The 26,740-nt window shown below is 41.8% G+C and overlaps 1 protein-coding gene across 3 annotated transcripts in view; it reads right to left on the reverse strand.

Moving 5' to 3' along the window:
• Nucleotides 1-854: 854 nt before the first annotated feature.
• Nucleotides 855-26,740, reverse strand: part of arid3a (AT rich interactive domain 3A (BRIGHT-like)) — a 42,598-nt gene continuing 16,712 nt past the window's right edge. For 2 of the 3 annotated variants that reach the window (XM_035177228.2, XM_035177229.2), the window contains exons 4-9: nucleotides 12,559-12,631; nucleotides 10,921-11,104; nucleotides 10,468-10,715; nucleotides 9,517-9,804; nucleotides 8,740-8,829; nucleotides 855-8,134 (exon numbers count right to left, since the gene is read on the reverse strand). In XM_035177228.2, coding sequence (XP_035033119.1) covers nucleotides 8,013-8,134; nucleotides 8,740-8,829; nucleotides 9,517-9,804; nucleotides 10,468-10,715; nucleotides 10,921-11,104; nucleotides 12,559-12,631 — 1,005 coding nt within the window. In that variant the 3' untranslated portion in view covers nucleotides 855-8,012. The remainder of the gene's footprint in view (nucleotides 8,135-8,739; nucleotides 8,830-9,516; nucleotides 9,805-10,467; nucleotides 10,716-10,920; nucleotides 11,105-12,558; nucleotides 12,632-26,740) is intronic. The other variant, XM_035177230.2, reaches the window with a different exon arrangement.

Consider the following 26,740-nt stretch of genomic DNA (forward strand, 5'->3'; position numbering starts at 1 on the left):
CAACTGGATTCAGATTCAGGAAAGTAAAAATGTTCTGATATGTAAAACACATCAAGGAGAATCCTCTGGAAGCGTCACCACTCTTGTTCCTCTGTCATAATCACAGACAGCCCCTGTCAGGGTTAAATTATTATATTGCTGATCTTGATGCATTAACATGTTGCAGTGCTTTAATGTTGACGTTGTTGTAACCTCCGACAAATAGGTTATGTTTTCACCCCTGTCCATTGGTCTCTTGTTTGTTTACCAGTATGATTTCGCAAAAACTACTTATCTACACAACTTGGTGAAAGGATGCGACACGGGCCAGGAAAGAACTCATCACATTTTCCGCAGATCCGGACAAACAGTAACACTGAGATCCCATCTGTCTGTTTAGCAGAGCTATGTGCTGAACAGTGGATGTGTTGATTTTTTAAAATTCTTAAAATTCTGTTAAAGCAAAGCATTATACATTTATAAATTGATCATATTGTTTTGTATGAAACATTTTAATTTGAAAAGTAAAAGTATAAAGTCATATACACGAGTAATTGCACTGAATTCTGACCAACTACTTCCATTTCCTAACCCTTACTTAATTCTTCTACTATATGATGATATGATGATTTTATAAAACATGATTTTTTGTTTGTTATGATTATAAGAGACTGCGGACATAAGCTGCTGTTAACTATAAATGGTAATAAGACTGATGAGGTTTAAGTGCTTAGTTACTTTGTGGAGACGACATAAATGTGAACAATAACAGATCAGCTAATGAATTCAAATCGAGGGAATATGTTTTTGAATGTACTGATAAACAGGTTTACCAACTTACCTCAACATGAATAATAACACATCCGAAGCTCTGCTGACATTTAAGAAAGGTGATATTTTATTAATATCAGATTCAAAATAAAAGTATTCACACAAACACATATTGAGTAAATATATGTGTAGAAGAATAGCTCTTCACCCTTCAAAAAATCAGAAAGAAACAAAAGAATAAAACAAAAACAAAACAGTTGCATTGCCCGTCGCCACTTCACTGTTACCATGGTTACCGGGACACATCCCATTCATCAAAGAAAATAAAATAAAAGTAATCATTTATAGAAAAAGGAGGAATAAACACACATTAACAGACTGAGAAATGACTTGCAGTACTAACAGTGGTACTAGAAGCAGTACTTGTTGCAGCACTAGTAGTATTTAGCTGTTGAGCTGGAGGTTCCCTGTTGTTGGTGCTTAATTAAACGGAACAGCAGAAGTGTTAAGAACCTGTAACACAGAGAGAAGGAGAGGGACAGAGGAAAACACCTCAGGGTCCAAAATGAGCCTTTTATTCACCAACCAGGGTGAAACAAATATCCACTGAGGATATTTAGATATTCATATTCAGCCAATGTAACATTATAAATACACCAGAGTTTTTTTCCCCCCAATCCATGTTACAGTTCATTTCGGACCCTGGCGTCGACCCTCGCGCCCTCATCGTGTACCCACTACACTGTAACTGGAGCCCTCACTGGGTTAAATGCATCAAACTGGAGGCAGAGGTAGATTTTCCTGAGAAGTTGTAAGAGACAAAAAGACAGAGCCTTGTTTCAGTTCTGAAGTTGACGCAGAGACACACGAAGCACGCACACACGCAAGCACACACACTCACACACACACACACACACACACACACACACACACGATTACGTCACACGCTTCCCTAAAATAATGACTTTGTTATCATCATGATTATCGCTATATTAATAAATCTGCTCTAAATGTAATCTCTGTGTGCCACGGTTGCTACAGCATTTCAAGAAAACAAAAAGCAAAGACAGCAAAAACAAACAAACAATATAAACATGATATAATCCAGAGCCCTAAAAAGCCATATTTCAGAAATAATCTATTAAATGAATCTCGGTAATACAGGTTAATAAATTCATATTACAATTGTCACAGCAGAAGGCATCTTGTTATTTTCTCAACATCATCCTTTTCCCTTCCTCCACCTTCCACCTGACGGAGGTGAAGTCAGTGGCGAAGTCCAGTCCAAAAGCCCCTGAACCCACAGACACCCACACACACCCGTAAAATGCTCTGGCTAAAGTTCAACGCCTGCAGCGAGTGGGACCTGGTAAGAGGTTGTTTTAGCTACAGCTCCGGTGGGAGTGAAAGCAGCAATATTTCAAGAAGAACAGACCAGAAGCTTTGATGTGTGAGATTTGGGGATCAACTCCTGAACAGCACAACGTTTACTACTTATATTGTCGAGAAAATCAAGCTCCAAGACAAACAAAAAATGAAATTTGCATTAAGACAATAAGTCCGGCTGCGAGGCATTGATCTGATCTGTGGCCTCAAACAAAGCAGACTGAAACGGAAATCAATCCAAGCTTTTAACTGCATTACCACAACAACAACAACAATAATGTAACCATGACAAACAGAGACATGGCCCGAGAACTGCAGATGCAAAGTCTTTGCGCTGATCTAATGAGGAGAACCACCTGCAAACAGACACATGACGCAGCTGGGAGCATTCAGACAAAACACAGCGGGGCGAGCCAGAGTCTGCTCCGACCTCAACACTCACTTGGTGCCAACAGAGTTAAGGCTGACTCCGTTTTCACAGCTGCACTGTCCCAACGTTTCTTCACATATAAGCTCCCTCTGATACTCGGGGAAACCTGCCTGAGCACAGATCCAGAGAAACAGACAAGACGGGAGATCTGATTATTGATTATTCACCGATTGTGTCTTTGATTTCTGAAAGAATCCTGATTATTTAAGTGTCGCTTGATGATTGAAAGAAAACTCTGGAAACACTGGAAGGAAATTAAGACATGAACACTTAAAATATGTCATTTGTTTTGCTGCATATGAATCATCCAGCCTTCAATTAAAACCATGTCATTCCATTTAGGAGATCTAAATTGATTGTGCGTTGTAACAAAAAACCACCACCGAGGGGAGCTCTTACTGCAGAGGTTGAAGCATCTCGAGGATACTGACTTCCCTTGATTCCCCCTCCACCTTCGATTAAAAGGTGATTGTCTGCGGTCTCTTCTGCATCAACTACATCTGGATTCGTTTCCTTGTGTGAACACAGCCCTCAACAGGATCCTCTGTTGCGGCTGGTGCAGAGAAATCTGCCAAAGCTTTTTCGTCTTTGAGGTAGAAATGGGGCGTGATTGTGTTTGAAGGGATGTCAAAGTGTTTGGAGGTAAACTGTGTTTTCATAGCATCTCCTGATTGTCGCTACCACGCAATTAAATACATGCCAGCTTCCCCTGAGGACGCTGCCGAGCACACAGAGAGAGAGAGAGAAAGAGAGAGAGAGACATACAGAGAGCTGCAGTACCTCCGCTTTTCAAATGCAAATATCCCACAGGTCAATAGATATACGATAAACATGGATCTGCTGAAGTGTGTGTGTGGGGGGGCAGGTGCTTGAGTGTTGCCTCAGGGGCCAAAGGGTCAAGGGGTCAAATCTTAAGAAGAAATGTTGATCCTTTAGATTTAGATTGATTGAAGTTTGGCTTTCTCTAGCAGCCCCCCCTCTCCTCCGACCTGAAGCTCTGCAGCCACGACAGGCCTTTATGTGATTGTCAGTCATTACAAGCAAATGTGACATCTGCTCCTCAGGAAGAGGCAGAGAGACAAATGCAGGGCTCTCAGCGAGTCACTAAACTGACCAACAAGAATGAACACATCCTTTTATACTGTAATATGTGACACTGTTTACAGCAGCTTCTGTTAAACAGAGGTGACTGAATTTCCTTCTTTCTGTTTGTTCAGGCTGTGACTGAAGGTTAGCACAGCATGTAAACACCAACTTTACTGTAGAGACTACGCTGCCCTATGACGACTCCACGCAATAACGAAATACTTGGTCAGATTTGAGTTCAAAACCTGAATCTGATTTTCGGACATTTTACATTCTCAAAGTAATTATAACATCGTCTAATCTATACTTTTTTTTTTTGGAGGGGGACAGAAGAACTGCATGGGAAATAGATCAAAATGATTAAAATAAGAGGCTAATTTACTCATATGTTGTAGTTTTGAGTTTTTTGAGTAACATAAATAAGATGATAGCTAAATGTTTTATCATCAGGGAAAAATCATGTGATTTCATTGGTTAAACTATGTTTGAATCACAAATTCAAAAGGTCTTTTGTAAATATTAATTTACTAAACTACTTGGTTAGTACAAATGTACAGGGGGGCTGTAGTAAAACTTTTGTATCTTCTATGTTTTTCATTATATTATTACATTTCAAGATATTTATGTACACTGCATGATTATTTGAATAATGAAACGTTTTTCATTGTAGAACGGACCTCTGTAAGTAGTCTTATCAATATTTCTAACAGGGTTGTGAGTCTTTACGTCAGGCTCCATCATATGAATCACAACTGCATAAAAATCATTCACATGTTAAAAGGCAAAATGGTTTCGGGCTGATTGATGTGTGAGTTGTTCACAAATAAGGAACCAGGTATTGTATCATCACTATGTAAAGCTGTAACCCTGCACAAACTGGACTTTCACTTCTGCAAAATACCCAAAAATGTTTTTGTTGTTTAAAATAAACCTCTGCTGTCAAAGAGTCACTGTTTTTGAATAAGCATCAGGCTGATTTCCAGAGAGAATATGTAGAGGTAGGAGAGGAGGAAACTTTTATCTCTGTTTCCTGCTCGGCGTCGATATGATCGTACATCAAACTAGCTTCAAGACGTCTGGCTGGCCTGCTGGTTTTCCATTCATTAGCAGTAACTGTAACTCAGTCTTCTGAAGAAGAACACACAGTGTCACTGATGTGAAGCAAATGAAACCAGGCCCAGTGTTCAGTCACAGCAGCAGCAGCAGTTTCAAACCTGCAGGTGCAGTTCAAGCTGCAGCAGCTTTAAGAGCTGCGGTTCAGGCTGCGTTAATCTCAATGGGATTCACAATTAATAACTAACTGCACAATTAATAATTAACACACGTGGTGGGGCTGAAGAATCCTCTCACCACAAGGTCCAATTTTACAGTTTTTCTGGAGCTTTCAACTGTGTCTCATGATCTCGTTCATTGGTAAAATAATTAACATGAAAGGTTAGTGTGAAACAATGATTCTCCACGTTTATCCTTGTCTACCTGAGTGAAATGTTCTGCCTCTGATCACAAGTTATTTTAACTGGCATGTTGTATAATTGTCCAAACTACACACAAATACAACAGCAGCTACACAAACTGCTGCTGTTGAGTCTTTGCCTGCAGGTAGTGTCCATCTGCGCATCTAAACTGTTGCTGCTGCTATATTTCTTGCCTGTAGGTGGCGCAGGCTGGTATGCATTGAGCCAGTCTGTGAGTAAGTGAGTCGATGATAGTTTTGTTTGCATCTTTGAATCTATAACGAATTGATGATGATTGGTATTTAAACTTTCTGTCATTATTTTGTCTCTTAAGTAAACTTGCCCTGAAACACTATGAGGCTGAGGCTCTGTGTCTCTTTAAGATGGAACACGACCAATGAGAAGCTGTTTCTGGAAAACATTTAGTAAAATACAAGTTAAGCTCAGATTTTCATTTTTTTCTTCTCTTAACTTTCACTTCACTTAAACACCAGTGTTTGATGACTGGGTTTCTGAATGGGAGTTGTTGGTTATCTGAGCATAAAGAGAACTTTCCAGAACTGACCAGTGTTTGTGCAGCAGCTGGTGGTGATTTCCCACCGAGAGCCGCGTCCAGAATCAAAGCCTCGACAGCCATCTGGTGATTTTTGACTGTAACAGTAAAACTTGATTAGATGGAGGTACTGTTCGCTCTCTGGTCATCTCATGCTGCGTTAAGGCCTCAGAACAGAACCCACGTACAAAGCCTGATTTACTTCCTAACGTCGGTAGGAATGAGGCTGCTTTGCATCGGGGGTCGGGGGTTGGGTTGCGTAACAATCTTTAACAGCCAACAAACCAGTGAAGTAACACGGGTTAAAGTTCAAAAAGCTAAATGATTGATCCACTTCAAAATGTGGAGACACGGTGAGGTGATGCGGCGTCTCCACGGTGGAAGATTGAACCTTTTATAAATCTAACTGCAGAGAGTGTTTATGCAAACACTAAGACACAAGCGAGTGCTCAGCCACAGCTATGATTATCTCTGATCATTCATTATCAAAAGCCCCAATTAAGCAAAATCTCAACAAAAAAACTGTCCGAGGATCACAAGACATTCTCTGTGTTATCCTTAATGGATGGCGAGCCAGTCTCCAGAGGACCCCGCCCTCGTCACAGCACAGGATAAGAAGCACTTGGATCAGAATAAGCACTAAGTCATGCAAAAACACAAAGCTGAAACAAACAAGCGAAAGCATTTGTAATCTATGATACAAGAAAAACAAAAAAAAAACATCAGATATGAGCTGAACTAATTGTCAGGATAAGTTTTTCCTGAAGATCAGATTGTTTCTCCTGACACCTGATTGTCCGTTGTGAGTGTCTCCACAATAACAGGGATTAAGCAGACACTCAACTTCTTTAAATCCTGGACAGGAAATCAAGAATTTTCCTGCACGCTGACGGACTTTTATCTACAAACACATGCATGCATCTGACCTTAAGACAATCACTCAACTAGAAGGCCAAGTATCATAAAAAAGATAAAAACAAATCTTTCCGCAGGGAAAGACATTGAAAAGCATTACTCTGTCAAGTGTAATAGAAGACTGCGGGATATTATACAAAGCAATGAGCAAGGGGGTGGGGTGGGGGGTGGGGAGGTTCACCTGAGAACAATGGAAAACGTGATATTCACAAAAAACGTCTGAACCCTGAACGGCACCAGGAACGGTCGGTGTGGACGCCGCCCGGGGCTCAGAAGATCCAGCGTGTAACGAAAGGCTTCAGTTCATTTTCCCACCTGCTCAACAGACCTTATTCGTACAAACAGCCACTTTTAACATATACCTGCATACAGCCGCTTGACAATAAACCTGCATGATTGGCATAGATATGTATTGAACTGGCCTTATGTCAACAAACAGGTGAGCGGGGAGTTATATATCGTGCTGTTTCAGGAAGAGCAACAACACGACAACTGCATGAATTCAGCAAGGGCTGTCAGCCACGTAGCATTCCCACTAACTAGCCACTGCAGAAACTCTCTTTGTCGCAATCGATAATGGACCAAATATATTCAACAGTCGACCAACATCCTTGCAGATTCTTGAGATCCAGGCGTTTCTTATTTTGCGTTTCCCTGAAAAATCTGTGGCATAGATATGACGTGTGTCTCTACACAACACGAGTGCAGACCTGCACCAGACGCGCTCTTCCACATAGATATCCAAACTGGCTGCCATGTGAATAAGGTTATAAGGTTTTACACAAAATGAGGTCACAGCGGTACATTGTTATATGCCCTGAAGAAACAACATATACCTTTAAAGCTTTTCTGATTAAAAATAGAAGATATTCATTTTTTTTTTTTTATAGAATTCTAAATATATATACTTTTTTTCCTGCAGTGAGAGGATTGTAAAGATTTAAATGATAAACACAATAGAGAATAACAATAATTATAATAATTGACAATGAAAAGATAAAATAAAATAAAAAAAATCTCTCCCCTAGAGGATCAAACATTACTGTCAGTCAGTAGCTGTGTTTGTATGTGTAAACAGTGCATTGCCCTTCCTGGTTATTACCTTCTCTTTTGTTCTCCGATAATCTGTACATTTATGCAGAAATAAATAATTCACAAGTTGTGCATTGTTAAGCATATACTGACTCTCAGTGGGGATAATTTTCTTTCAAAATTATTTTGGCTACGAAGAACAAAAGAGTGAGTTTGTGAGAGAAAACCTGAGATAGTGTACTTCAAGTGATCCGAGTTTCAGTTGGTGTCTTCTGTACGGTGTATGGGTCTTCTCTTTTTTGGCATAGATGATGTAGAAAATGAGGTTGGTTTTTGGCTTTACTTAGCGTGGTAATTTTTTAAAAAAGAGTAGAGGGGAAAGGCTGGGTGGGGGGGTGGGGGTTTGTTAAGACAACAGGCTGTTGGAGTTTGAGGTAGGTGTGTTCTGAGGGCCGACACGAGCGCCGGTGGCGGACAATCCAGACGCACCAGAAGAGGCTGAGCCTGCTGCCTGAGCAAAAAGAACGCCTGGAGAGGAAAAGACACACGCAGCACAGAAATTAAAGTTAGAACACAGAGGGATCCTGATTATCGTCATATCTATTGAAAAAGAAGCTTGAGCTGCTTTTAGACAGGAACTCCGGAAAATGTCCAGAGCAACTGACTCGGGCATTCGCGTTCTCACATACAGCGGGAAATCTGGAAATCTGTAAAATTTACTGTAAATGTCTGGACTTCAGATCATGTCTGAAAACATCTTCAAATTAACATTTTAGAAGATACTCTCTAGGGGTGGCACCTGGGTAGAGCGAGCAGGAGGGACAACATGACGTATGAATTCCACTGCAGAAATCAAATGTTTTAGTTTACAGCACATCGACCCGGACGTCGGCCCTCATCACTAAGAGCTCTAGAGTCTCTTTGTCTTCCCAAGTGGACATATCTTTGGAATTTCAGGAGAATATCCGGAGTTCAGTGAAAACAGCTCAAGACTCTGGAAAGCAACTGCACGTGACTTTTGTTAAACAAGAAGCTGTTCATTTACTTATCATTGGTTTATCTGTAATCTGCAGTTGTTACAATGTCACCCTGACAAAAAAGGTCCCATCCCGTGACAGGACAGCGACACTCACCAGTGTACACCACTCCGTTGAGCTCCACTGACATGCTGATGCTGCTCGTGCCATTGGTGGTGAGGTTCAGGGCTGAGTTCTGCCTGCTCTCTGTGAGACAAACAGAAAGTAAAGCTGACCAATCGTTTTAACTCACACTAGTTTTCTTTAATATAAACACTGTGCAAATTGCCTTTTTAACACTTTTCCAAAGTTAACTCTTCCTTTAATTTATCATATAAAGTCCACAAAATTATCTCTCAGGAAAATCTACTTAGTTTGTGAATTTTGCAGAAACGTCCAGTCTGTCCAGTGACTTTCTCTGAAGTCACCTGGATTATCAGTGTTGAGAAACAGTTTGCGTGTTCAATCAGATAGAGATAAGATCAAAGTGCACAGCTGCATTAGAGAATCCCCGCGCAGACAAACACACACATGTTCAGTATGAGCGGGTGCATGAAGGGCGCTTCTTTAAACTAAACAGGCCAACCTACAGGCCAACCTACAGGCCAACCTACAGGGCCCCTGTGAATTACTTCCTGGTGGTGTGGTTTGTGGCAAGATTACAAGAAAGTCTCAAGATACTAGCTGCCAGGAAGCGGGAGAATGTGTGAAATTCACCTCATATTAATTTGAGAATTATGATGACATATACGTCTATTTTTAGCTGGTTAAGATTCTTAACAAGAAGGAAGAACACATTTGGTTTTGTTCCTCCATTTGAACATGAAAATCTAATCTAGTTGTTTTGTTTTCCTCGTATTAGCTGATTGTAAAACTCCCCTGTGTGTTCAGTACCTTGGTTATTGATTCGGATGTTCATGGGTAGCTGGGCAGTCATGGCCAGAAGGTTGTGTTGCAGCGCTCTCTGCAGAAGTCGGTGGTGATCCTCAGGCGGCAGCGCCATCTTCTTCTCCGGAGGCTCGCCAGCCTCCAGCTTGTCCCTCAGCTGCTCCAGAGCAGCCACCTGAGCAGCCATTGCTGCCTGGGCTGCCGCTGCCTGCACAGCAGCCAACGAGTGACCCGCCAGGGCCCCCGATGACAAACGAGCCATGCTAAGCCCCGGCAGCAGGTGGACTCCATCTTCTTTTGGTCAGAGAGCACAGAGAGGGAAAGAAGGTGGAACTGAGTATATTGTGTTATCAATATAAATTGTGTTCTTCTCTGGCAAATATGACAGTTTGTCTAAGATGCACATGATGTTACGGTTATATCAGTTTAAGATCTGACAGCAAATCCATTTATTCATTCAGATTAATTGGGAGACAGATTCATATTTTGTCACTGTTAACTAGGGGTTTGTGGTTTAGCTAGTTGAGGCTAACGTGCCGTCTTTTTGGATCAGTTTGTCTTTTCCTACAGAATCTCAAATGACATTGAGATTGTTTTTTTAGTGTACAAACTTATATTTTGTTTAATACTTCATCATATATGTACTTTGGCAGGATTGGGATTCAGGTCTTGTTACTATGGCAACAGCACCCAGTGAATTTTAAAGCAGCTTCCTGAACAACCCTGTGAACCACAAATGAAGAACATGGCCCTGGTGTGTTTTATCATTAACACAATATTACACTGTAATGTTGAGGACAACCCATCTGCTCGTTGTATTTGTCATTTCTGTGTTTGAAGTTTTGAAAAATTTAAAAAAACAAATCAAAATCTTCAGCCATTTAAACTTCTGATGACTCAAAATGCCCAACATGACCTCGCTCTAACAATTATCAGCAGCATGATAAACAAAGTCACCTTTCTTGATCTTCTGGATAGGCGTCAGCGAGGCGCCGTTGGTGCCCAGAGTCAGGCCCATACTGGATGTGTGGAGCTTCGGCGAGGACAGCATGGTGGGCGTCCCGTTGGGCGAGTAGGTGAAGAGGGAGCTTCCAAAGCTCTGTCGTCGGCCCTCCCGCCGATTGCTGTCAATGGCTGCCTGGAGCTCGTTGGGGTTGCTCAGACCCCTCTTATCACATTCATACGGGTACAGGTACTTCATGTATCTGAGAGGAACACAATGGATTTATTCACACAGTGATCACCTGAACTCAGTCTATGAGACATTTGAATACAACGTTTTGAGAGTCGAGTTTGATAGACAGTTACCAGACAGTGAAACCTGACAGCTCTCAATCATGCATGAAATCAACTGATTAGCTTTATATGACTGGTGTGTGAGGGTGTGTGTGAATGTGTGTGTGTACTGACTGTGTGCGGAGGGTGAAGGCTGCACTGGTGATTGAGGTAGGCAGGTTGAGTCCCTTGGTGATCTCCCTCCACAGCTTCTTGTTGATGACCTCCACCAGGCCGCCCTTCTCTGTCACCAGCCTGTAGAGCATGTGCAGATCCAGGACCTGTTTGGCCATGATGGGAATACGATTCACCGGGGTTCCTAAAACCACACACACACACACACACACACACACACACACACACACACACACACACACACACACACACACACACACACACACACACACACACACACACACACACACACACACACACACACACACACACACAGATACAGATACAGATGGGCAATGTCAACAGAGAAATAACAAACAGTCATAAGAAGAAACTGCTTTCTTGCATGCATCGTCCTGCACAGTGGCAGCAGAGAGAAAAGACAAGTAAATGTTTTCCTACATAAAATCGGTATTGGCATCGGTCCCCAAAATCCATATCAGTCAGGCTTTAATTTCAACTTTATATTATCTTTTAATTTACTTAACTTAATATAATATTGTTTAAATGTTTCTCAAACCATATACTAACCAGCATTTGTTTGCCATGACGAAACCTGACCAGGCTGGTTTCTTGTCTTTAAAATGGAGGTGATGTGAGTGCAGATAAATAAAAGACTATAATAATAAATTATAATATATAATAAAACACCTTAGGACAACATCCGTCAGTACTTACAGTTTTATATTAATCCATGACAAATTATTTTCCCAGCAGAGAAAAATTAAGCTTTTAATACTGTGATCATCATATTACATGACTTCAAATAATGAGTGATCCTAGATACAGTCCCCAGGCCCCACATGTAACATAAAATATGATTAATCCTTGATTTGCCTTTTAAGGAGCAATGCATCATTTATGAATATGGCCTGCAGATGGTGCTCTCACATTCTCACAGAGGACTTGGGAGACCCGCCCATTGTTGGTGGCTCTGACAGTGTAAACATCTAGTGCTGGTTTTTCAGTTGTGAGCGCATGCCTGTTGTCTCCCGCCCTCTGATCTGATTAAATCAGCCATGAGTCCCCTAACCCTTCTTGGTACTTATGAGAGAATCATCTGGAATGAGCGACTGGCCATTAATGTACCTAATACACGAAAAAACAACATTACACAATCCATGTTTCCAAAGTGTGACAATAAGTTTGCAGTTTTGGCGTTATGTGTGTGTCATCAGTGTGAAGATCCTGCACGACGGCTGAGTCAGTGTTTCTGAGTGTGTGTGTGTGTGCAGTAATTGAAGTGTGGGCAGGGCCAAGTGGACATGTCGAGGAAGGGTGGGTAAACCAATCCCATTCCCAGGCATTGATACGATGTGTTCCCTCTAGTTATAGCCTGGGAACGACGAGGGTCTGCAAGACCATAAAGCAATCGTCTCCAAAATGAATGAAGACCCCCCCACCCCTCTGCGTGTAAGATGAGAAGACAGCAGTGTGTCGTATGTCAGGGAGAGATGGGGGAGACCATCCTGTCTATGTCCAACTATTAAAAGCCTCTATATGACACAATGAGGAGATATAATATGACACGATAGGAAACTGAATGGAAAGAGGAAGCAGTGTTCATGGATGTAAAAATATTCATGCACAGTTACAAACCTCTTTTTTGCATGAAGCTGAAGAGGTCATCCAGGAACTCCTTTCTCTTTGGGTCTCCGTCCAGTTCATACAGCTGCGAAGCAGAAGAAGAGGGAAACTCATGAAGACAAGAGATGTTTTCGTATCTAACATGTTTGAGATCTGACATTGGAAAACCAAAACCAGCACAGCTGTCACATGTGCTATGACAGCGAGATGCTCCAGCTAAATAAACTAATAAGATCTGGCCACTTCTAAATGGACAGAAACCAAACAGTTGCCTCCTTCTGATCACCAGAGGAGACGACGGATGGGGGAAATAGAGAAATGCAGTGGACCAGTCTGGCATGATGAGAACCTGATGTGGGTCCAGCTGCTAGCAGGGCCCCAGGATCTGGAAAGTTCAGTGAAAGTTAGCAGTAAAAATTGGGGCACCCACTCGGGGGAGTACAGTGAGACCATTGAGCCCGTGGTTTTTTTTCCAGCCCAGTTTGCCAGCGTGATAGTGAAATCTCCCCTTCGATGCATTTCTATTTATGCGTCACACACTTCAATCTAACAGTGACTTGTATGCTGCATGAAGGTTTTACCAAGTACACCTCATCCATTTGAGGTCATGCAGTTTCACCATGTGTTATTGAAGATGGCAGGTTGTGAAAAACAATGTACCTGAGTGAGCATCAAACCAAACCACAGAGGATTGAACCAAGACGACTGACACAACAGCCCACAGTGAGCAAGCAGGCCATTACTAGCTTTTGGTGATAAGGCGCCACACTTGTGTCGAGTGATTTCCGCAGTGGAATTTATACATCATGTTCTGCCTCCTGCAGGATCTACCCAGGCGCCACCGCTTATCTGAATGATCTAGACATGTTTCTGTTGGTGTGAACACGTCTGACGCTGCTGCCGTCTTCATACGTGAAAGACAAACTGCGGAGAAATTATTTTTAAAACTCACACATGTTTTTTCACAGAGTTCATTTCTGAAAACAACTTTGCTTAGACTCAAAAAGCACCTGGAGGTGTTTTTCACTACTTTCCCAACAACACAAAAGACCATCGCAAGATTTTCCAAAATTCAATCTGTGCCGACGAGGAACCTTTGACGTTTTATTCAGTTTTTCACCATGTCCCTCTTCATGCATGGTATAAATGTTGCCTTCGTGGAGCCTCTTTCACATTTTAGTCAGCGTGTGGGTAGCTTATCTATGAATGGGGCTTTTACATTTTGGCCGTGCTCTCTGACACAATCTTTTCAAATGCCTGGATTCAAACCCTGAAACAAACACACTGATTCAAGCACTTTATAGCGAAAAACTGCAAATTACTGAGTGGTGAAGCTGAACCCATAGAATGTTACCCATAGAAATTAATAAATAGCTACTTATTCCTTTTCTGTTTATTCTTCATTGAATGATTTATTTATGATATTTAAATAGTATCATATGAGCTGTGAGCTGCATGACTAGTAACATCATGAGCAAACAAACCTGAAAGTCAAACAAGACGTCTGGTAGAAGAAACTATATGTTCATTTGACATTTGGATTGTGCACACAGGGATTACTCCTGACTCTGGAAAACACTGAAGCTACTCTGCCACCTCATCGATGAAAGGGAATGATGCGACGTTCCCCACCCACCTACAGGATGAGCTGACAGAAAAAGAAAAAAAAACTGTTGTCACTCCGTAGAAGATTTCGGTGTTTACTTTAGGCGCCAGCTCGGAGCAAATTAAAATGAAAGGCTCCTCCAGATGAAGTTTGGTGACAGTCGTGGTTTCTAACGACTAACAGACTGTCCCTCATTGTGGCATTCAGCCCTCATTAGTGATGCCAAGCTGCCATAAGATCTTATTATCTAGTGGGTGGGGACTGTTAAACTGAAGAGAGCTGAGGTGGACGGGGGGATGTCAGTAATGTACAGGACTGCTAGAGGCAAGGGGGAGTTTTAATTACAGGATGCATGCGTTTCGTGAAGTGCCGCGCCATAAATCTCGGAAATTGCCCCCTTAACTCCCATCCCCCAATGTTGCTTTATTCCTCCTCTATCCCTTTCTGTCCTAAACATACAAACATCTCCTCTGGTGGGTGTGAATAAGGTCCAATGCTCAGCTCCCAATGCCTCCAGATGTGTTAAGACAGCTGGATACTAAAGTTCATAAAATTAAAAATTTGTGCAGTTATCACATCAAACAACAGCAGCTGTCATTTAAATTGTCGCTGGTGTCGGCGTTGACACAAGTCACAGGAAATGCAAAATGTGACTTATGGTAAACAGGCGGAATTTCCAGTTCGGTTACTGTTTCTGTGTTAACTCCGCCCCCAGCCGTTGCCGTGAGGTCTTGAAGGTGCAGCTGCAGGCTACCTGTAAGCTGCTGCTATTTGCTAATGCTACATTCAGTGTTTACTTCTAAGTGCTTTTTCTATGTCTTCGGACGCATGCTGGATGCAACCAAGTAGGATCCATTTTCGATTTAGAATCATCATCATCAATTTGTTGGCATTTTTTAGACCAAAAGATAAAATCGATTGAGAACATTATCAGCAGATTACTTGATGGTGAAAATAACAGTTAGTTGCAGCTCTGAGGGAGAAAAGTGTCTGAAAACCACTCAACAGTCATGGAAAGAGGTGAAATCATGAAAGTGGGAGGCCTGTTTGACTAAAGCCACTGACACCACAAGAGCCAGCCAATCAGGATCCTGTCCAACCGGCAAGACCACTGCCCTGCCCACCCACCCAACCCTCCTCTCATGATATCCTTTCTCGCGGTCTGTTTGTCTTTATCTGTTTTTCCCTTCATTGTTTTCCTCCACACAATTGTCTCTTTTAGACTCTCTCCATTTGTCCCTCAACTTCTATCAGATTGTCTCTTTGTTTTTTTTCTCTTGCCCTCCCTCAGCTCCATGTATATAACCCTTATATACACATTATAACTCCCCTGCCACTACCCCCCCCCAACACACGCACACACACATTACATACAGACCTTATCAGGCGGAGGTGGGTGTGGTTGTTGGAGGCTCATATATGTTTTCAAGTCTATAGTATGAAGGGCTGGGGCAGGGGCCCCTCCTGGATTAAAGCTCTGTTATTCAGATAAACAACAAGAAACGAGATAAACTAGAAACTGGGCCAACTAGTTACGCTGGGAGCCTGTTCCAACCCCTTCACCAAACCCCTGCTACAAAAAGGAAACTGCCGAGCTGATCAGAAGGCAGCAACTGTCAGGACCCTTTATAAATAAGATGCTGGGTTTTCAAAATTGAACAAACAAAAGAGGAATAGTTCTACGACTTGGTGAAGATCAAGTTTGATCTTTTTGAAGCATCAAAGAGATCCGTTTGTTCTGGTGTCTGAGTTAAGTCACAACATGCTGTTTAAAGCATAACAACTTCAGAGCCACATTAAAGCAAGTATTTAGGGTTTGTTCATTGATCATTTCTCACTGTGTCTGTGTATGTAGGTCAGCGACAGCCTGTCTGCAGAACAATTATACACAGAAGAAAAAGCAGTTTTGTGTAGCAAATCAGCAGTGACCAAAGAGCAGCCTGTTGCTGCAGCTTCACAGCCATTGAAGCAGTGGTGGTGTTAGTAGGTAAAACTGTATTTGTGTGTGTGTGTGTGTGTGTGTGTGTGTGTGTGTGTGTGTGTGTGTGTGTGTGTGTGTGTGAGGGGGAGGGTTCACTCCACTGTTAATGCAAATGGCAGTTAGTGAGCCAGTGGCACACGAGTGTCACATAGCACATAATAGAGGCTTTGCAACTGAAAACCAAAACTGAGAGGAGGCCGGGGTATCGTCTGCATGTTCCTTTACACCTGCTGATCACCTCGATCACCTTGAGGTGAAGGGGATACACACACAAACAAACATTCACACACACACACACACACACACACACACACACACACACACACACACACACACACACACACACACACACACACACACACACACACACACACACACACACACACACACACACACACACACACACACACACACACAAGGTCAAAGTATAAAATGTGCTTTCATTTTATGTGCGAATTTAAATTTTAGGATTGGACATATCCTTCTGAATGTTTGACCTAAATCCTGTTGCTATACAAATGGTTTTTCCAGTGCGAGCCGACCTCTCAGAGGAAGTGACACAGCACACAGCTGCACATATATGTACCTGGGTACTTGTGCATGTATGTGCACTGGTACATCTAACACTAACACCTGGCATCAACATATGTTTTGAGGGATTGAATTGTAGTCGGATATAGAGCCTGACCACATAAAAGTTAGTGTTTAAATGTACCAAAAACACTCTGAGGATGGATTGTGATCTGATTGTATTGTGACCACATTCACCAACATGAATGCAAATGTGTTGCCAATTCACATGTGGCAGCTAAGTGGGCTGAAATAGTGGGATTGTTCCAAACCAGCGAGGTTGCAGCAACTATACTGTTAGTCCTCATTTTTAAAACACCTGTGGATGGAGTGAAGTGGAGACTTTTGAAAAGCAAGTGTACACAGTAGCTGTGAGACCAATAAGTGGCTGCATCTATGATTGAGCAACATGTCCATATAAGCATATATTTAAGTTGGGGGGGAATCACCTTCACCCAGACTAAAGACGTGCCTCACATCCTTTATGCTATATATAAGACAGTAAAGTGGGTTGTGAGTGTATCTACGTCTGCCTGGTTAAAATGCGTGGATATAATTGGTTAAGTTTTTACAGGTTGCTACTATACAGATCCAAGTTGAGTGATTACAACACTTTTATAGAATGTGGTAACCGTTTTTTATCCTCCCCTTTTAAATAGTGTGTGTTTATTTTAGGCAAAGCCTGCATGTTATTTTTTGTAGACAGCCGAAACCCAGTTACACTGAGACTAAATCCCCTTTAATCCAATGCTGAAGGACCAGTTTCACAACTTCATATTAATCTGTGTCCCTGAGTTATTTCTTCTCATGAAAGAGATTAGTATGAACGTGTTTTCTTCATATCCTCCTGTCGGACTCGAATGGAAACATGCAGCCGTCTCATTTATGTAAGGTTGCTGTGTGCAACACTTGTAAGCGTGACTAGATCAAATTAAATCTGCTTATCTGGGGTAGGGGCCAAACAAAAAGAAGAGCCTGATGACGGAGGACTGTCTCACAAAACTAATTTATAAACATGAATACAGCTGATAAGAATGTAAACACACACGTACACATGCAGTATATATATGAGAGGGGGAGGGGAGGCTATAGCCAGCAGGGAGAGGAGGTTGACGGAGGGGGGGTGGTGGTGACGAGGGGGGTCTTGATACGGCTCCTGAACACATGATCAGCAATATTCAAACACTGCATTGTTCCAGGCCAAAGCCCCTCTCTGAGTGTCATTAATGTACCAAAGCCAACACACAGCGTCGCTTCACTGTTCTTCACAAAGAAAATACACACACTTTGATCGCACAATGCAATGTCACGCCTTTATTTCCTCCATGTCACAATTATGTATCTGCAAAATGTCAGTGGTGACATAGAATTATGTAGGATTGATTAGTGTCACACTTAATTTATGGCTCGCTACAAAGCAAATTGTTGGCTATCTATCATATTATTCATTAATTGGGCGCAACATCCACAAACAGTCAGAAACACCCACCACAGTTGCCCCGTCATGAGGTTTCTTATCCTGTTCAGTCCAACTTTCCAGAAAAACTTAAATGAAATATTATGTGATGTCAGGAAGAGCAACAAATGTTTGGCACTTTTGTTTACACAATAACAAAGAAATGGCAACAAATATAACTGCTGATTAATTCTCTGTCAATTTCTTTCGTTTTCGTAAACCATGTTCAATCCCAATAAAAATTCCCTTTAAAATAAATTTGAATGTTCTAGCTGAAGGCTGGATGTGACAAGTCTCCGCTGGATACCAGATGAGGTCCAGGCTAAATTTAATCCTGGATTGTTAATGTGCTCCATCAGCTTTGGCTTCATGTATTTGGCCTCAGTTAAAACACAGTTTCTTCTGTGTACAGAAGGAATTTCATGGAGGAGGTTTACATGCAAGCCCTTAATTCAATGTCACCGCAACGAATGCAATATACCAATGATTGAAGCTATTACGTGATTACCTTCAACACAGTGAGGTCGTGAACAGAATTGGCAGAGAACTGCATCTCTGTAGCCAAATGTCGTTTTTTGTTTTCTTCTGCTAAAGATTTGGTCTGGGATGCATTTGGCCAAATTATTTTACCTGTGTGAACCATACACTGTATATAAAGATGGAAGACATGACTTTCCCCCAAAAGTGAAGCCAAAGCATCTCAATCCCCCATCAAATATAATATATATAAAAATATTTTTTACACTTTTCAGTTTTGCTGATATACTGATTTATTTGTGGCCACTGCTACATATTGATTTTCTTTTCTTTCAATTAGATCAAACCTAATTTCACTGTAAAGTGCATAGTGCATTGATTCACGACAAATGATGTGTGTTGTGTATTTGCATATAGATCAGGAGAGACAGATCCGATAGTAAATGGTGAACTGAGAAGCAGGTGGAGATGCAGTCTAATGTCAGGTGTGAACCGATGTACTCTGTCGACTCGTGTTTAGATCACAAACAACACATGTTAGTTCCAGGTATGAACAGGGCCTTTGTTTCCTCTACACCCCACCCTGCCCTTCCCATCCCCCACATGCACACAATTAATCACAATAGAGCTGTCCAATTACAGATGCATTGAACGGTGTTATATTGACAGGCAGGATCAAATGCATCATAATCCTAACTGATCGGCTGACCTCTATTGACTGAGGATGAGGAGCAAACATCCTGCTGAGACAAACAACCCTGCTGAGTGTGATTTCCTATCTATTTATTACATTACATATAATTTAGCTGAAGCTTTTATCCCAAGCAACTTAAAATAAGTGCATTCAACCATGAGGGTACAAACCCAAATCAGCAAGAATCATGTACAATTAGCTTAAAAAAGCCAAACTACAAGTGCTACATTTAAGTGCAATTTTTTAAGTAAACACCAGAGTTGACGATGGTTATTAGACATTATTATCTTAACCAAGGTGTAGTGGAAAGAGGTGTGTCTTTAGCCTGGTGGGGAGATATGTAGACTTTCTGCTGTCCTGATGTCAATGGGGAGCTCATTCCACCATTTGAGAGCAAACAGTCGTGATTTTGTTGAGTGGCTCTTGTGTCGCTTTAACTGCAACTGGCACATTCAACCCCAGGTGATAAAAGACAAGTGAGCCAGTGAAAGAACCAGATAGTTTGCATGTGTTTGAATGTGTAAACCTTGGCACGAAACCAAGCAGGATTGATTCGTAAAACCCCTGCAGCTGTATGTTCTTTAAGCTGCCAAAGATTTGATTGGACTTGATTTATGATTTCCCACGGATACAAAAAAAAAATCTTGTCCTGATGTTTTTTCACTCCAGTTAGACCGAATCCTTTTCATTTCCTGGTGCTGGTACATACTGTACCTCTGGAAATTCAAGGATCTTTGAGGACGTGCTTTCCTTTTTGGTGTGAGAGGTTGTAAGTTGGGCCTCAGCCTGCAGCGCTGCGCTAAAGGATTTTTTATGCTTGGCTTCAGTTGGGTTTACTCGGATAAACAGTATCTCCTGCTGACATGAGGAAAAAGGTGAAAATCTGTTGATGTAGACGAGACATTAAACCAGAATGAGCACTATCCCGTGGTTACATGCACATCATTCCTGTCTGCTTCTGTCAGCTGCCAGGGCTTTGGATAAGAATCAGAAATAACAGCCAGCTTTCCCAGGGCCAGTTTTATGTTGCAGTTAGCCAGCTAAAACCGCTCTGCTCTTGAATGCTATCACAACGATGGCCACCTGATCTGGGAAGGGCGAAGCTGAGCGGACCGAAGGAGGGGAAGTGGGTGGGGCAGGAATTCAGCATCATAAAATTATGTGTTGGAAGGGAGCAGCCCAACAAATGATAAAGTGCTATTACGTATTTGGTAATTGTCACTGGTTCAAAGGCTTTTTCACTGGTATTTCCCTCACAACGCGTTTCTTCAAACCAGACTTTTCTGAAAATGTTAAAAAAAGTCTGACCATGACAATAATCTAATGAGCGCTTGTTTGAAAAGCTGAAGTTATTTATTCAGTAGCAGTGCAGATGCCATGATAAGGGTCTCGTCTCAAGGCAGAAAGATGGAGACAGAGATAGAGGAGAGGTTGAAGGTTCAGTGAAAGGTCTGTAATCTGGCCTAGAAAGGCTAAGAAGAGCTACACTGCTGCATCTCAGCCCCTCGCTGGGCGGATCGGAGCAGACACATGGCCGGGCGCTCGCTCCGTCAATCAGAGTGATGGATGGGCAGGGGATGAATTTACTGCTTGACAACGTGGCCTTAAAAACATATCTGGTTCGCCCAGCCCCGTGGAGGGCAGATATCTTGTGGCCATGTGGCCAATCCCGCCCAAATCAATAGGTGGACAGGCTGCAGTTTGACCTCAAGCAATTTCTGGGTTTGTCCTCTGCATGGAGCGGCAAGAGCAGTGTTCAAATTTGGATGAGAGCACAAAATGAAACCTTAAGACAAGCAGCTGACATGGGACTCAAAGGTACCCAGAGGAGTTTGTTATCCTGTAAACAAAGTGACGGTTAAAATCACTGTTTCCACTCAACATTCATTATGTGTGAATGCATGTCCTTTCTCATGAAACAAAGGCTTGGGAGTCCTTTGTGGAAAAACCAAAACTACACTGTTTAAGTCCATGTTTGCTTATTTGCAGACATAAATGTAAAGAGTGGAAATGTTTTTATACATCCAGTTTTTACAAGTAGAAAAAGACATCTCTACTGTTACAGATCTTCTTGCGGACCTTCACCGAGCGTCTCTATCTCTTTTGCCTCTTCTTTGTTGGTGCATTACCATATTTACTGACCTCTATCAACTGTCACTCAATTCAAATCAATGTCAAAATAACAACTGGCCTGAGACGGTTTCTGTCTTGAAACGTTAATTCTACACACTGACAAAAAATGTGTCGCAATCAGCAGCCTCCACAAAGTACATTGTCGCTCTTTCCCTCTATCCATCACACAAACACATTGACAAAGAACCTTCTGTGAACTCTGGCTCAAAAAATCCTAATTTGTTCATCCCAAACAGAAAGGACATGTGACTATTTACCTACAGAGTGGTGAAGTGAGATCCAGTCACAAGTGGTCACAGGGCACAGATGTGGAGGCAATTTCTAATACCAGGTGTGAACTGACGAACTCAGACCTGTCCACTTGTCATGGGCTCTCTCAGGACGGATGTTAACAACAGGTCTGAACGAAGCCACGGACACGAAAGGGCAGCGAGTGTCACCTCAGGGGGCAAATGTGCCTCGAAGATTATGGATGAAAACACTTACAGACTCTTTCAGACGAGTGTGCCCTGCTCTGCATAATGTTTGACCTATAAGCTGCACAGCCTCCTGCATCCAACATTTCAAAACATGCATATTTGATTTGCAATCCACTTCCATGCAGTCGAGTTTCATCTCACATGGGGACAAAGAGCGAGTCAGACCTTGGAAATGTGTAGCTAAAGAATCTTTATCTATGTTTGACCTATTTCTTAATTGATTCTTTCAAGAAAGCAAGCTTTCAACACACGCTACCTTTTCAGAAGCATCTGAAGGTTAAATCACACATGCAATGCTTTTGTAGAAATGAATGCCTCCCACTGGCTCATTGTATGAAAAAATGTGAGTGAGGGTTTTGTTTGCTGCCAACCATTCAGTGCAGATCAACACAGTGCAGTTGACAGTGTAGCTAACACTAATGCAGGCTACTTCAAATGCCTTGCTATAAATCCTGCCTAAATTAATGTTTTTTACCTGCGCCAAGGAGGATAGGTTATAACCCCTGTCTGTCTGTTTGTTTGTAAGCAAGATTACACAAAAACCTATTAGACACATTACCACACAACTTGGTTTCAGATGCAGTATGGGTCTGGGAAGAACCCATCAAATTTTTGTGTTTAATACAGAGAGATATTTCTGTTATTTAGCCTTCCCTCAATGAAAACACCTCAGTGTAATAACATAAAAATCATCAGCACCACAAACTCGGCCTAAAATAAGTCCTTATAAACGCCTCTAATAAACTGCAGACTGAGTGTTTCTGAGTTTAAATTTAGAAATTGGCCTAAAGGGAAGAGTTCCTTATGCAGGGACAAAGAGGCAGGAAACAGATGAAGCAGGATTCACATATTTCCTTTGGAAAGCAAGAAGAAAGCATTCAAAAATAACATTCACACATAACAGTGACAATCATTGCCGTGGGTCTTATTTCTCCCCAGCCAACAATAATCATTTCCCCTTTCTATATTAAGGTGCTGACATTTTATAGTCAGGAGGAAGCTGGAGGGTTTTGCTGACAAGTCATCAGCGAATGTGCCAAAATAAAATGAATACTGTTCAAATAAAAAAACAAAAGCCAAAGAAAAAGTCAGGATAAAAGAGCTGGCCTCAGCCTTTACGCAATCTTTGTTTACATTCCTGCTTCAACCCCCTTTTCCTCTTCCATACTGAGCCGCTGCCAATTTCTAGAATCCCCGTGGCTGTACAGTTTCTGACATCAGCTCCATGCCGCACGCTTAGTGTTGGACACAATTCAAATGCTCGGCATTGCTTCAGACAAAATGAGCATGTACTAACACTCCACTTGGCAGTGGTTCAAAGCCCAGCGCCAACTGAATGGCTTTTTTCTCTTCCCTCAGTCACACCTACCCTTTCCCCCTCCCGCACGGCTCCTCCTGACAGGAAGACTTGCAGAGGCCTTCCCTTACTGCCTCAGCCTTTGTTTTTGGCCTTTTGTTTTCATGACATGAACAAGGCCCATTAACCCCTCGTTTTCTTTTTGTTAATCATAGACCACTGCACACAGAGCTCACTCCTGGCACAAAGTCATAAATTAAATAAGAACTCCTCCGCGCTGATTAATCCAACCCCGATGACTCGCTTTACAGAAGTTCAAATATCATTTCTTGGTGCTCTGAAATGAAGGAATTGAAACCAAGCAAATGGACTAGTGTGAAAACTGGAGAGAGGTGTGTAAAACACAGCCTGAATAATGACCAAATCATGCAGGGACACAGCTTGACATAGTTTCACATGTATTATTATATTATATTTTGTCTTTGTTGCTTCATTATCAGAAAGGGGTATTTAACCTAGATTAAATTGATATTGAACACCACAACAGTAGTTTGAAAAGAGGGTGGGTGCACAACGACCCATGAACAAATTTTAGGAATTTGAAATACCTGCCTGAGCAGACAGACAAATCTTCAGCTGCGAAAAATGTAAGAAACGACATGATCCAACCTGTTTATACAACCTGGAGGCAGATCAAAAGGCCTCACGGTGGAATATAAACCCAACAAGCACTTATCAGACAGCTGTATCAGCAGAAACCTGACGGCAATCCCAATAAGTGTCGCTCCCAATTGGCTCTCGTTCCAGCTACACTTCCTGTAGTCACTAACAGCACCCTCCCCCCACTCCTAGTGTGTGTGTGTGTGTGTGTGTGTGTGTGTGTGTGTGTGTGTGTGTGTGTGAGCAATTTAATGTTTAATGCCAACTCCCCCCATTCACCCTGATCATGGTGAGTGCCATGAATTTTTAAAGACGTCCCTGCTTTACTGTCCATCTGGGCTCCATCTGCCCAGCTGCTGGTGTTTAAAGGCGGCAGAGACACAGGAGAGGAGACTTCAAAGCCTCTGCATGGCCTCTGGACAATTTCTGGCCTGAGGACGACATTGTTTATAAAGGGGGGGCAGGGGCGCGGGGGCAGTTATATTAGATATATTCCATAGCATTGAACAGACCACACATTCATGAAGCCAGGTTGTAAAACTACTTCCACAAACATATCTTGAATACAGAGGCAAATAACTGAAACAAGGGAGGTCCTGTGAAGTTAAGTAAGAAATTACATTAATACAGTTTGTTGGTTACTAATTTCTTCACATCTTCAAATTTTTGGAGTTCAGTAGATAACCAATGCAGATATCTAAATAGTGAGTAATATGTAGCCAATATGCTACAAACACGCGCAACATAAAATGGCTGGATCAACACCTGGAATTATAATGTATTATAATCCTGCTTAACTGTGTATTTAAAGCCTGCTGAGAGTTGTGTATATAATCATTTTATAATGGGCATATATTAAATGTATATTATATACATATATAAGTACATATACACATAAATATACACACCCACATTTGGTCAGATCTGCTGTAAGCCTATTGGCTGAGGGACAACACTTATATGATTAACTTTAAATGAATAAGCATAAACGTTTCCTGGAAACGTTTATGCTTCATAATCTAGAGAGTGATATTGATATGGATCTTTAAAAGGGTAGATGGTTATTGGGGGGCCTCGTGGTATATGAAGGACACCTCGAATGGAATCACTGAAATAGGCACTGCACCAGCAGCACAAATCAGTTTCAATAACAAAATAATCCAATGACGCTGCAATAATTTGATATCTGTGTAAATCCCTGACCTGTATTTATTTCTGCTGCTCTCTGCCAGAGCCAGATATGACACCACTGGCATAGTGCCTCGAATATTTTTGATTAATTCACTTAAAACCACAGTGTAATCAGACATCCGAACAGACAGCACCTCCTGGCTTGATTTAGTCTGACCTTTCAGCTGAGAGACGGAGAAAGGACAGAGGCCGACAGATCCAACAGGAATGCAGTTTGGGCCTTGGCATGATATATCTTAGCCAGACACATCCTGAGGCAAACCTGAACAAAAAGTAAGAGTTTGCCTGGATATTTCCCCACTTGCATGGAACCTTAAACCTGGACTTGTGTCAGGAATTGACTTAATTGTGGACTTTCCTGGATATTACTTTACTGGACCCATTCTTTGGATTTAGTATGCTGTTCTTATGGTGTATTCAGAACATAGTACCAGTTTTAAGCCTGTGTATTTTGTATTTCTTCAAACTGCTTAAACTTTCTGCTCAAATTGACATTATTCAAACGAATAGAGCCTATTGAATGCACAATTACACAAGGAGGGGGAATGCAGAGGTCTTTCCTCAGGCTGATTCTTGAACCATTGCTGTTATGGGCCCGTGATCACTGAGACACAGTTTGTGACATTGGGGCGAAAACAATTGATACGACATAAACACAAAGAAGAAAAAGACAGTTTTCAGTTTGGAAGAGCTCCAGCTGCTGCAGACTGATAGAGGCACACAAGGTTTCTGCTGAGAATCTGGGGTTCCTAGTGGCCACATTATCACCCTCCCTCAGGCACATTCCAACAGCCTCCACCCACCTGCTTAAAATAAACTGTACAGCCTTAACCCCTTCCTTCCCAGCCAAAGCCATCGAAAAAAACACTCAAGTCGACTCCAGAACACGTGTATGTGTGTAAGTTACAGGGTTTCCCACCCACAATTTTTTCAGCTACTTCATTGGGGCAGACTGGACAGTACAACAGTCCAATTAAATTAAGCTGATCAACAATATGCATGAATCCATGAATTGAAATTGGTGAAAATGACTTGCAATGTTAAGGAAGGTGAAAAGAATACCTGGATCCACACAAAAAGTTAACGAATTCTTCCCAAACCCATAATGCATCCTTCCACCAAGTATAGTGGAAATCCGTCCAATAGATTTTGTGGACAGGGGCAAAATCATAACCTCCTTGGTGGAGGTAAAAGGAGCTTTTGTCTTGTATATGTAACATCAGCTGGTTGTTTGGCAGGATGATGATCCCTGGCGGACTTAAATCACAGCCCCTGAAGTCTGGCTTTTCCTGGTTTTCATCAGGTTTTGCAGTAAACTGTGCACCAATCAGCTACAACATTAAAACCAGTCTCCAGTTATAGATGCATTTGTGGTCTGGTGACATGGTCTTTGAGAGGCGCATCAAATTGAATTTATTGGTGATGTTTCAGACACATGTTCTTGTGTGCAGCACTCTTAATTTATAGAATTTCTTTTCCAAAGATCTTTATGACTGTTGTGAAAACTCAAGTGTGCTCAAATCACCACTATTAAAGATAAAATATATGTATATATGTAAACCTGCTAATCAAGCAAAGAAAAACTAAGTTTGCAGTGAAAATACATTTCAAATTGTGGTCTGCAGATTTAACTACTGCCTCTTTCTCCAA

The sequence above is a fragment of the Hippoglossus stenolepis genome, chromosome 14 (genome assembly GCF_022539355.2).
Source record: "Hippoglossus stenolepis isolate QCI-W04-F060 chromosome 14, HSTE1.2, whole genome shotgun sequence".
Classification (NCBI taxonomy): domain Eukaryota; kingdom Metazoa; phylum Chordata; class Actinopteri; order Pleuronectiformes; family Pleuronectidae; genus Hippoglossus; species Hippoglossus stenolepis.